Source organism: Herpailurus yagouaroundi, unplaced genomic scaffold (assembly GCF_014898765.1).
Source record: "Herpailurus yagouaroundi ecotype Mexico unplaced genomic scaffold, PumYag 198, whole genome shotgun sequence".
Classification (NCBI taxonomy): Eukaryota; Metazoa; Chordata; class Mammalia; order Carnivora; family Felidae; genus Herpailurus; species Herpailurus yagouaroundi.
The window spans coordinates 17,905,518-17,918,739 of record NW_024412429.1 but is presented as its reverse complement, the minus strand read 5'-3'; the positions used below and the strand labels follow the sequence as shown (position 1 = coordinate 17,918,739).

General features: G+C 42.7%; 1 protein-coding gene across 2 annotated transcripts; it reads left to right on the top strand.

Moving 5' to 3' along the window:
* Positions 1-389: 389 nt before the first annotated feature.
* On the top strand, positions 390-970 carry LOC121013126 (elongin-C-like). 2 transcript variants are annotated; one of them, XM_040448637.1, is made up of 2 exons: positions 390-566; positions 794-970. In XM_040448637.1, exons 1-2 carry the CDS (start codon positions 390-392, stop codon positions 968-970), a joined length of 354 nt encoding a protein of 117 aa, XP_040304571.1. The 2 variants fall into 2 exon arrangements, with proteins under 2 accessions (XP_040304571.1, XP_040304570.1); XM_040448636.1 differs by having other exon boundaries at positions 392-566; positions 809-970.
* The last annotated feature ends 12,252 nt before the right edge of the window (positions 971-13,222 follow it).

Below are 13,222 nucleotides of genomic sequence, written 5' to 3'. Positions count from 1 at the left end.
CAGCAGGACCTATCCTTGGCTTTGCAAAGAAGGAAGGTGACAGAGCAACACTCCAAGAAAAATGGCTAGAAATTCTACTATCAGCCTCTGACCTCTGACCTATGGCTTCAGTGTAGGACAACCGAATCCAGGAACAGATAAGGCACACCATAGTACCTCTTAAATTTTTCACTGAACGTGTGCCCCAGACATGGAGGAGAGGAAATACATACCCTCACACCCAGGGTGCAGCCTGAGACAATTCGCTACACACTAAAAATTTCTTTGAGGTTGTGTGTCTGCATAAGACCTCATATCTCTTTTGACAGAAGCTGGCCATAGGCTGCGTCCCCGCCTTTCCAGGAAACTACGAAAGTTCCTGCAGAAGTAAAGTAGGATTTCATAAGAACATGATGGATGGAGAAGAGAAAACCTATGGTGGCTGTGAAGATCCTGCCATGGATGTCATATCAATATCTTCGGATGGTCATGAATTTGTTGTCAAAAGAGAACATGCACTAACATCCGGAACAATAAAAACCATGTCGAGTGGCCCTGGTCACTTTGCTGTGAACGAAACTAATGAAGTCCATTTTATTTTTTTTTTTTCATTATTTTTTTAATGCTTGTTTATTTTTGAGAGAGAGACAGAGCGCGAGTGGTGGAGGGGGCAGAGAGAGAGGGAGACACAGAATCCAAAGCAGGCTCCAGGCTCCGAGCTGTCGGCACAGGGCCCGACGCGGGGCTTCAACCCACGAACCGTGAGACCAGGACCTGAGCCAAAGTCAGACGCTTCACCAACTGAGCCACCTAGGCTCCCCCTAATGAAGTCAATTTTAGAGAGATCCCTTCACATGTGCTATCAAAAGTATGCATGTACTTTACCTACAAGGTTCGCTACACTAACAGCTTCACGGAGATTCCTGAATTCCCAATTGCACCTGAAACTGCACTGGAACTGCTGGTGGCTGAGAACTTTCTAGATTGTTAAATAAAATAAATTATTTTAAAAAAGACTTCATATCTATTTTATCATTGTAAAAAACAATGTGCTTAATTACTCACCATCATGCAACCTGAACCTTCAGGAAAACGGTCATGTTCAACTCACGGCTTTAGGCTTAACGGTCATGTCGTGCTGTGGCTGAGGGTCTGGGCTTGGGAAGCACTCCATCTGGATTCAAATCCTACCTCTAAGGCAAGTTCCTAATTCTTTTGTGGCTCAGTTTCCTTATCTACATAATGAGGATTTACAGCAGTGCCTACTTCGGAGCAGCGAGTTGAGAAGGTTAAAAAAGTTAATATGCATCAAATACTTGGTACACGCATCCGATAAATGTTAGTTTTGGGGCGCCCAGGTGGCTCAGTCGGTTAAATGTCCAACTCCAGCTCAGGTCATGATCTTGCGGTTTGTGAGCTCGAGCCCCGCGTCGGGCTCTGCACCGACAGCTCGGAGCCTGGAGCCTCCTTCGGATTCTGTGTCTCCCTCTCTCTCTGCCCCTCCCCAACTCGTGCTCTGTCTCTCTCTCCCCCTCTCAGAAAACAATAAACATTACAAAAAAAAAAAAAAAAAAGTAGCTTTTATCATTATGAGTTACCCTCGGGATTTTACCCCCGTTCCTAAATCCCACTCCAAAAGCAGTAGATAACACGGCAAAGATAAACTTGTAAGGTAAAAAACCTGGGGAATTATTGTTGTTTCAAAGTAGTGGAGTTAGAGATACAGCAATATGTTTTTGTTGTATGGGCAAGAAAGTTTGGGCACAGACTTGTACTACAGTCACTTTAGAGTGAGATTTCTAAATCCGTTCTGTACTTAAACCCGTCTCCCTTTCTTCACCAAGCCCGCGAAACTTTGTGTTCCACGAAGCATGAAATAACATAAACGGGAATACACAGAGTTTGGGCCCCATAGTTTTGGGGGTCAACACCATCCGTACACGCTCCACTTTTTATAAACAGATGAATACTACGTTTGGACAATGGTGACACTCTCCACGTCCTCCACAGCGGCTACTTTGTTGGTTACGTTCAGGAAATCTGCAAGGCTGTGGAGAACGTGAACAGGGCTCAAATGCGGCCCTTCTGTGGCAGGCTCTGAGTTGGAATGCGGTACAACGAGAAGCTTCTGAAGCTCGCCCAAGTTAAACACGGGGTTTGTCACACACACGGCAGTGACATAAAACGGGTGCGTGATGGTGCCCCTGCTTTTTCCGCAGCGTGAGACCCGAGCCCAACCCTCTGAGCGAGGGTCTGCGAGATCTGTGCTGGGGGTGGCTGCTCTACTGAGTTGCCTTTTAACCAAATACCCTCCGAAGCCAGAATCCTTCTTTGTGTGCGGGGAACTGTCACCGGCTGTGCTCTGTTTCCACTGAGGGCAGGACAGGAGGAAATAGAATGGATCAAACAGCACAGACGGGAGTTAGCGTAGATACAAGAGAAAACATTCCGACTGTGAGAATTATCAAACAGTCAGGGAGAGCTATGTAGGGCACTATAGAACCCTCTTCTCTGAATATCTTTTTGAGAATCCTCAGCATGGGCTGAGGGGAGAAAGCTGGCTCTGAATCAGTGATTGGAGGCCAACATTTCACAAAATGGGGTACCCGTTGACAAACTCCTGATTTTCTGAAATCTTGGTGGAAAATGAAAGGCCCTTCAGACTAAAAAGTGTACCTCCTGCTCCCCTAATCTTGATTAATAGCTTTCCTTTTTAAAATGTAAACACTGCCCACGTGCTCACATACATCAGCCGTTCCTAACAGTAGAAATCTCCAGAATCGGATAATCTCCTAAAACCCAACCAGGATGCTTCCCCCCAGGGAACGAAGGTGTAGCGAACCCAGAAAAAGGTCTGGGTCCACCCAGGACTATCCACTGAGGTGGGTGCCGGGAAAGAACAGGGGGTGAAGTCAGGATCAAAGGGAACAGGAAGACCGTAAAATCACCCACCTTCTTCATGGTTTTATCCAAGTTTCTATCAATCTATACAACGACTGAGGAACACTGAAAATCCTCCTCTTGCCCATCGCTGGCTCCACGCTATGAATTCCAAGCTGGGAAGATTGCCAAGGCGCCTTCTGGACTCACCATTCTCTGATTCCGGGATGCCTCTGTTTCCCAAAATGCCACACAGTCTGTCTTCCAAAGAAGCTCAGAGTCCCAAGGGGGAGGATCCCTGGGTAAAGACAAAAATGGAGCCATTACCAATACATGGGGTTAAGCCACCAGAGAGGGAGTGGAACTTTTAGGAGGAAAATAAAGAGACCACATATAATTTATTAACAATAGCTGACACTTATGGAGAACTTGATATGCGCCAGGAAAATATTCCAAGTGCTTTGTATGTGTTATCTCATTTAATCCTCACGACACTGTATTGTCCCCATTCTAGAAAACTGGGTGAGGAAACCATGCCACCAAGAGGTTCGGAGTCATTCCAAGTCTCCCAGCTGATAGGCAGAGGGGCTGGGCATGGTGGTCATTAAACTCCATGGAATGTGCTGGATGGGTGTCCCTTTTCTCTTTCTTGAGTCACATCTTTGGTTCTCTCTTCACTCATCTTTTCCCCTGAGCTTGTGGGGGGAGACTGGATGTGTCATGATTGTCGCCAAAGGAGCCCCAGGAAAGAAAACAAGGAGTGAGAAGTTTAGACCAGATCTGAGAGTCAGGAAAGAAGTCCTTGTTCCTCTCAGTCACTTCCTCCCCCCGTAGTAGAAGGAGTAAGATCAAAAGGGCCAAAATTCTTGCTGCCACTTCCCTCTCCATGCCCATCACAGACCATCCTCCCTCATGCTGAGCCAGAACAAAGCTGTAAAATCTTGGTCAACACAGTACAGGAATTGGTGATCGAAATGATTTTTTTTTTTTCTATTCTTGACCTGACACACAGTCTGCTTTGTTTTATCGCATCTCAAACCCACTTATAACTCAGGCATAACACCAGCACAGCAGAACTAACTGGTAGATCACAACATCCACAAAGGTGTGACCCACGGGTCACATGCAGTCACTTCTTCAGTCCTTAATGCATCCATTGATAATGATCAAAGATAATCCATTGGTAATGTTCAAAGAGCAGCCCCTTGTGCTCCCTGGGTCAATTAATGATAGAGCCAAGAGAAAACACCTGTACAAAGACAAGAGGGTGCTGGAGAAGGAGTGGCGGGTGTGGGGGCAGGGGAGGATCTTGGCCTCCGGCTGGTATTGGGTACCACTCCTGAACCCAGGCTGGGATGGGGAGCAGAGCCTTTGCGAGAGCTTTCCCAGACTCATTCCAGTCCACAAAGCAGCCACAGGATCCTGTCACCAGCCAGAAGCACAATGTCTGGGACCCTACCCCAGGGAACTCTTCCCTCTTTCCAAATACAGTGTTCCCTTTTTTAATTAAAATTCATTCAGCCCCAGTGAAACCAAGCTCAGTTTCCACCCGCCTCTTTTTTACTCTTCTTACCTCCCCAACTCGAGAAGAAAAATAATTCTAATGAGCCAAAGAGCGTCTGCCCACAGGAAATGTTTGCATGGCCGACGGACTCGAATTGGTGTGCAAAATGAGTTCACAGAAGTGTCTGAGAAGTAATTCTAGACATTGGGGAGGAAATGTTTCAGAAGAATGAAGACTCTACAGGGACAGATGGAGAAGACAGCAAAGGGATTTGGCAACCACCCTTGGCCACAGCGGACAGAGCAGGATTCTCCCTTTCTCTGTCTTCCTTGAGGAAACTGGTGCCCTAGATGCTGATTGCACTTCTTGGGTGGACAAAGCAGAACAGTTGTGTTCATTGCTTTGCCTTTCAACTATTTCCCCTCAAGGAAACATGTTAATGGAGCAGTGGTAGGTGGGTTTGAAGTTTATTTTGTGTTTTTTAAAGTGGCCAGCTAGCTCTATATGCTACATGTGGGGATTTCATTCTAAGTTCACCTTCTCACATCAAGTCCAGAATAGTAGCAGTAGAGCTTTTCAGGGGGCGGGGAGGGGGGAGACATTTTTTCACACTTAGGATACAATTTAAATAAAACTGCAGAAAAGGAAAATGGCGGGGGAAGAGTTACCATGACTCTGGCAAGATGTTTACTATGAGGAAAAGAGACATGAGCAGGAACCCACAAAAGGGCCAAGGAAGATCGTGAAAGAAAAAAGAATAGGATCTGAACATTGGGATCCACCATTTATTCATTCCTCCTCTTAAAAAAAAAAATTTTTTTTTTTTAATGTTCATTTACTTTTGAGAGAGAAAGAGTAGAAGCAGGGGAGGGGCAGAGACAGAGAGAAGGAGACACAGAATCCAAAGCAGGCTCCTGACTCCGAGCTGTTAGGTCAGAGCCCAATGTGGGGCTTGAACCCACGAACCACGTGATAATGACCTGAGCCTAAGTCAGATGCTTAACTGACTAAACCACCCAAGTGCTCTTCATTCCTTCTTCTACCTCTTCCATTCACAAGGTTGAATCAAGATAATCTAGTAGGGGTGCCTGGGTGGCTCAGTCAGTTGAGCATCCAACTTTGGCTCAGGTCACGGTCTTGTGGTCTGTGAGTTCAAGCCCCACATCGGGCTCTGTGCTGACCACTCAGAGCCTGGAGCCTGCTTCGGATTCTGTGTCTCACTCTCTCTCTGCCCCTCCCCTGCTTGCACTCTGTCTTTCTCTGTCTCAAAAATAAATAAAACATGAGGGGCGCCTGGGTGGCTCAGTCGGTTGAGCGGCCGACTTCGGCTCAGGTCATGATCTTGCGGTCCGTGACTGCGAGCCCCACGTCAGGCTCTGTGCTGACAGCTCGGAGCCAGGAGCCTGTTTCAGATTCTGTGCCTCCCTCTCTCTGACCCTCCCCTGTTCATGCTCTGTCTCTCCCTGTCTCAAAAACAAATAAAATGTTTAAAAAAAATTTTTTTTCGGGGCGCCTGGGTGGCGCAGTCGGTTAAGCGTCCGACTTCAGCCAGGTCACGATCTCGCGGTCCGTGAGTTCGAGCCCCACGTCGGGCTCTGGGCTGATGGCTCAGAGCCTGGAGCCTGTTTCCGATTCTGTGTCTCCCTCTCTCTCTGCCCCTCCCCCGTTCATGCTCTGTCTCTCTCTGTCCCAAAAATAAACATTGAAAAAAAAAATTTTTTTTAAATAAAAAAAATAAAAAAAAATTTTTTTCAAATAATAATAAATAAAACATGAAAAAAAATTAAAAAAAAAATCTGGTAAGTAAAATAGCCCAATATTAATGTTTTAACTACGTGGGACCTGGTACTCCATCATCACCATCATCATCATCACCATCATCACCTTCTACATTCAAGTGCTTATTTGCTAATACGGCCCATAGTTTCTGCCATGATAACTTGGAGCTATTTAAAAAAAAAAAAAGGAAACATTCCTGGGGGAATCACAGGAGATGCTTCTGGGCTAGCCCTTGCCTGACTCTGATGAAAGTCACTGATGGGATGAAGAATATTTAGAATTTATGAGAAGACTTGGAGAGAGCTACTCCAGAAGAAAATACCATTTGGTACCAACTCTGGTGCTTGTGGGTAGGGTTCTATTTTGATGTCCTGGATTTCAGATAAAATGTTTCTTACAAAGTAGCCGTCAAGCAACTTCCATGGGTTTACACTTTGGGGGAGCAGAAAGCCACAAAAGAGGGTCTTGACATGATCTGGGGGCTTCAAGAATGTAAAAAGATCTACATATTCAGTAATGCTTGGCTCTTGAATGGAAGAAGGGACAGACTTGGGATTCTGGGGAAAAGAGAGAACCCTGGCAGGCAATAAAAGTTGAATTTCCGAAGTTCACACAGGGGTCTTATACATCTTACATGTATACAAAGACATTGAGTTTCTCACTGTTAATTTCTTAACCTATCTAAAACAAACAATTAATGAGAACGAAAACCTATATAAACAAAATTTCTTTTGGAGTAGCCCAATAAAGAAAGAACTGTACATTTAATAGCTGCACATGAATGAACTGGTAATCATTAAAAGGGAAGATAAGAAAAAGACCCCCCCAAAGAGGGGGGAATTCTAGATAAAGAGCCTTATTTCCTACAAACAAGTATGCAAACAAAACAGACCAGGCAAAAAGCACTAGAGAAAAAAGGGAGGAAGCCGAACAATGGCTTTATTGATTTAAGACATGTGGATTTCATTAGGAAAGCTGAATGCATAAAAATGGGTTGTGATATCTGAAACGAGGCAAGGAGCAAAATTAGGTCACAGAGCTCCTCAGACAAAACGAATGATGAATCTTTATTAGGTAATTGGACTCGAAGGTAGGAAGAAAAAAAAAGAGCTCTTTTCTTCCCCAACCCCCCTTCGGATAGTTTTTGAGCCTTCAAAGGTAAGTCTACATGTCGAACTGAAATGGCAAATCCCAGAGCCCCGCTCTCTGACCCAGCATCTGCACTGCCAAAGAACCCCTGAGCCAGAAACTAGAGATTCCCCAGGAAAACACACACACCGATATGGAAATAAATAATAAAGAGATCAAAGCAATGCATGTAAGATGTCCCAATGGCCCCAACACAAAGCTTCAGCTGAATTTGAAAGTAATAAAGTAGCAATAATATTTTTTCACTTGAATAGACATTTTCCTCTTAAGAGCTTATAACCCACCGTAGCCTATACGTTCATATGGGAGTCTCATTTTAATAACAATGACACAGAAGCGACAATCACTGAACCTTTCAGATGAGACACAAATACATAGTGTGATGGGAATCCTTTTGCAGAAAACCTCTGAAATCCAATTTTGACGCTTTGGTTTGGCATGCTGAATCAAAAAAATGTTTTTAATTAAGGGAAACGGTCTTTGAAACTCTTATATCTTTCTCTCTGTCCCCGTCCCTCTGTGCATTCGTTTTTCCAGCACATTCTCACTTTTATTTTTGTGAACTAGTTGCCTCTTCCTGCTTCCCATCAAGAACCATGATCCCATAAACTGGCCCTTCCCCACCACCTTTGCACACCCCCTTTGGACCCAGGATCCTGTTCCTCTGGGACCAGCCCATGGAAGGTCTCCTCATGTCAACCAATACAGGAAGGAGTTATTGGTTCAGTGTTTTACCGCCACTGGGTAACACTAACACCTAAATGGCTGCCTTAGATTATAGTTCAGCCCACAATGTTATAAATTGAGCTAAATAACCGTGGGTGACTTTACTGACCAAAAAAATACTGACTTTTTTACCTTAGAAGAGTATATGAGGTTTTAGAGCACCTGATTTGTGCAAGGGATGTGGCTAAACTCTTTGAAACTACACAGGAAATACAACGCTTCGCCAACCTAGTCTCCAGAGTTTAAGACAAGACAAGGAAAGTAAGCCAAGAAGCTTTAATGTGAGGCTGATATGCGGCACGAGGGAGGGATATAGAGACCTGGGGTTGAGAGGGGTTCTCCCCTGGGTGAAGGGACTGGGGACGGATACACAAAATGTTCCGAAGAAGGTCAGATTTCAACAGGTAGTTTGGGGAGGATCCGGGCAGACAAAAAAAGCTTGAGTAAAGGTGGGAAAGGCCCTAACGGGGGCTTGTTCCTTAGACAGCCCTCAGGAACGTACAGTGATGGAAGGCCTCAATGGTGTAGATAAAGAAAGAGGGATCCCAGAATCCGGCTTCCACGTCACAGCCTCCCTGCCAACCAGCATAGTCCCGGCTGTCACCCACTGGACTCCTAATGGAAGTTCGAGAGAGAGAGAGAGTGCCCCCTTCCACGGGGCAGGTGTCAAATGCCAAGCCAAGAAATTTGAACTTAATTGCAAGGGTCTTGGGGAGCCTCAGAAAGCACAATAAATTACCTTTCCAGACTCACACACGTGCAAGTGTGTGAGCGTGTGTGTGGCATTAGGTACATTCGCATTGTTGAACGCAGCCATCACCACCATCCGCCTCCAGAACATCCTGCAACCTGAAACTCCATACCCATTAAACAACAATTCCCCGTTCTCCCCACCCCCCCCTTCCCCTCCACGCAAGAACCAGCCTTCTAATTTCTGCCTGCATGGCTTTGACTACGCCAGGGACCTCACCTAAGTGGAATGATACCGTATCTGTGTGCAGCTTACTGGACTTGGCATAGCGTGCTAATGGCTTTTAGAAGTTAATGCAGCTTCCACATGTGTATGAGCCTGGGAAACAGGTTAAATATGGAGCACATCCGGCCAGAGAGGTATCACAGCAGAATGCAAGGAGTGTGAGCAGCTGGGGCAGAACCCCTACTTTTGAAGCATGGGCCCAGCATTATCGGCTGTGTGGCTGGAGGAAAGTCACTGCAACTCTCTGTGCCTGGACCTGCCCACATGTGAAATGGATATAATGACAGTGCCCATCCAGGGGGTTATTGTGGAGATCAAATAAGTAAATATATGCAAAACACTTACAACAGTGCCTGGCACATAGTTGACATCGGACAAATATTAATGTGGTTAACAATAAAGGACCTACGTGAACATCTGCAAAATTATAAAGTTTATATTCTTAGGAAACGCTTAAATATTTCTGAACCGGTTATTCATGCAAAAAAGCAAAGAAGTATACTCTCAAAAAGCAGATCTTGGAAAATTAAACATGCATTTTCTGTTTGAGACATAGAAAGAAAAAAACCTGTTGAATGCAATAACCCTTGATCTTGGGAAAAGATAAGATCTAAAAGGAAACTGGAGGAATCCGGACAGGTTTACGAAAGATATGCCCCAAACCTCTAACAGACATTACATCCAGAAGGGTGGATAAATCAGGTCCCATTCAAGAAGTGCAAGGTAAAACTTTGGGCACCTGGGTGGCTCGGTTGTTTAAGCATTCGACTTCGGCTCAGGTCATGATCTCATAGTTTGTGACTTCAAGCCCCACGTGGGGCTCTGTGCCAACGGTGCAGAGCCTGCTTGGGATTCTCTCTCCCTCCTTCTCTTTCTGCCCCTCCCCTGCTCTCTCTCTCTCTCTCTCTCTTAAAATAAATAAATAAAGTTTAAAAAATCTATTAAAAAAGAAGTGAAAAGTGAAACTTAAAACACTAGGTGATGAAGCAAAATAGTTTAATATTACTAATGTTCCCAGCTTGCAATTGGAGATATTACAAGCAGTGAATCCTCAGAAAGGGAGAAAAAAAAATCCTTTTGCATACTTATGGAAGTATGGACTTTCCCCATTATTGAACAAAAATATGTCATTTATCTTAGAAAAGTTCATTTTAAGGATTTTAGAAAACCAAAAAGGTCATTGAATACAGATTTCACAAATGAAATTCCTTGCCCACCTACTAACTTTCTATGTCTTTCTTTTTCCTCAGTTAGAAGTAACCACTGCCACTCTGTGGCTTAACTTAGCCAATCATCTTCCAGAGTTCTGCCACCTGCTCTCCCAGGACTTTTGCAGGAGAGCCACACAGCCTCCGCAGTGGGTCATGGTGGTGACCTTCCAGTATCATAGGTGAGTGTGCATCCCAACACAGACTGGCTTTTTTTCTCACCCATTTGATGGTTTGGGCATATAATCATCTCTGGGATAGACCAAAACCAAAAGAGCCTAATGTAGTACACTGGGAAGCCACTGAGAGGGTCATTTGAGTCAAGCCATGGGTTTCAGGGTGGGGCAGCCAGAGGTCAAGTCTCTGCTCCCATCTTGAGTCTGAAATCACCTGGGTCTTCATTTACGGTAGGACCAGAAGGACAAAGAATTAAATTGCTTCGACCCAGCAGAGACCAGTTCAGAAATACAGTTTTCTCTTTTGAGGGCATATTCATAATTCTGTCTTATCTTCAGCTTTCGCTTGGCCATTTTTGTGCTGTGCTGGCCTCAGAGTCAGAGTCTGTTGTCTGAAAGGGTTTTTCTGAAATGTTTACCCAGGAAGCACATGGAATGCACCCCGACAAGTAAAGCCCATGTTTCCACTGTTCACTGAGGCTCTTTGTTTTCACATATCAAATACCAAATACTTTATTTGCTAATAAAGATTCAAGACTTCAGCCACGGGGAAAAGAAAGGGAACCAGTGGAAATTAGTGGCATCCCAGTAAAAGGGAAAATATTTCATTAATTTCATTTTGAAAAGCAGGCTTTCATGGGTGCTAGAAAATTCCCCTAGAGTTGTTTCATTAAAAAGCACGGTATGTGTCAGAGTATGAAAACAGGAAAGGGGTGAGAGAGTCGCCGTTGTTTGATCATCTCACTCAAGGGGAAATTTGTCTGAGATAAACAGTTCTCAGAAACAGCAATCGTTTCATGATCTGATGTTTTCAATGGTTGTGGTATACTCCAAGTGAGGCTTGGACTGAAAGTCCACACTCTTCAGGGCTATGCAAGGCAGGGCAAGTCAGTGGACTGCCTTAGGACTTGAAAGAACTTGGGACCCAAAGGGGTAATGATTTCACTATCAGAGAGTAACTTTAATTTGTGGGGACTGGCAAAGAAAAAAAAAGACATAATTATTTGGCAATTATAGGGAAGTTGATTGAGAAGTGATTATAGGAAAAACATATAAACATCCTTGGATTATTCAAAAGGATAAAATATTAACATTAGACTTGGTAATTAGATAGTCCTCATAAAATTTCTAAGGGAGCTACTAAAAGACTAGTTATAGAGTTTATCACTTCCAGACTAGTGGGACGGTGAGGTGGGAAATAGTACAGAAAAGAAAACATATTTCCTAAATTTATATAACCATTATAGGGCTTATATAAAAAAAGAAAAAAGTGGAAAATTACCGAAATAAGCATGCAATTTAAGAAGTTAAGCTGAAAAACACAATATAATCCACCCAAAGAGGCTGGGAAAAAAAAAGAAAGGAAAGACAGGAGAAGAAATCAATGAAATAGGAAAAATAAAAACAAGAAAGAGGATCTATATGCCAGAAGTTGGATTTTTAAAAAGATTAATAAATGAATACTTGTCTCACATAACTGATCAAGAAAAAAGAGAGAAGTTTAAATAAACAATAAAATGGGCCAAACCACAAATATAGTGGAGATTATGAAGATTAAAAAAAAAAAAGAATACTATGAATAAGTTTATAAAAATAAATTGAAAACTTAGATGAAATGGACAAGATCCTAGAATGACTCAAGCAACAGTAGAAAATCTGAATGTTTGATAATAACAAACAAAATTAGATCAGTGGTTGAAAATCTTCCCACAAGAAAACCAAGCCTAGCTTTTGGTTCTACAGGTAAGTTCTCCCAAAATTCAGGAACAGATATTTTCAATGTTACCAACCTCTTTCGGAAAGCAGAAAAAGAGGAAATATTACCTCAACTTATTTACAAAATTTGTATAATTTTGTTTTGAAAATGGGTGGGGGGGGGACAGGTCATGCATAAGAATTGAGCGAAATTCCTAAACAAAATATTGGTAGCCTGAATTCTGTGTGTCGTATACTACATCATAATCAAGTTAGATTTATTTTAGTAATGCAAGATTACTTCAAACTCAGAAAATCTGTTGATATAATTGACATTACAGATTAAAAGGATGAGGGGATATAATCATCCTGATAGATTCAGAACAAGCAGTTGATGAGATTCAATATGCAGCAAACAATAGAAGAGAATTTCCTTAATGTGATCAAAGGTCCACATTTAAAAAAAGACAATAAATACTGTATTTAATGTTGAGATGTTAAAAGTATATTTTTTGAAATCAGGAACAATTCAAGGACACACTTTCTTACTGCTATTCCATCTTGTTCTAGAAGTCTTAGTCTTCCTAGATAAGCAAGAAAAACATATTAAAAAATATAAGAATTGAAAAGGAGGAAGAGCCCTTGGTTGGCTCACAGTTAAGCACCCAACTCCTGATTTCAACTCAGGTCGTGATCTCATGGTCATGATCTCATAGTCACGAGATCAAGCCCCATGTCAGACTCTGCACTAAGCATAGAAACTGCTTAGGATTCTCTCTCTCTGCCCCTCCCCATCCAACTCTCTCTCAGAATAAATAAATAAACTTTTTAAAATCTTTAAAAAAAAAAGGAAGAAACAAAATTATTACTGTATATATAGATCATATGACTGCATAGAAAACCTAAAAAATATCTACAAAGTGTTAACATTAGAACTTCTAGCATGGTTACAAGATATAATACCAATTTGTAAGAGTTCATTGTTCTCCATTCCAATAACAAATATTTGAGTTTAATGTTTTAAAAAGATACCATTTACAAGATCAAGAAATACATACAATTACTTAGGAATAATTCCAAAACAACACAGGCAATACTTTCCTGCAAAAATAATTCTATAAATGTAGAATTCTTTTAAATATTTAAAAGC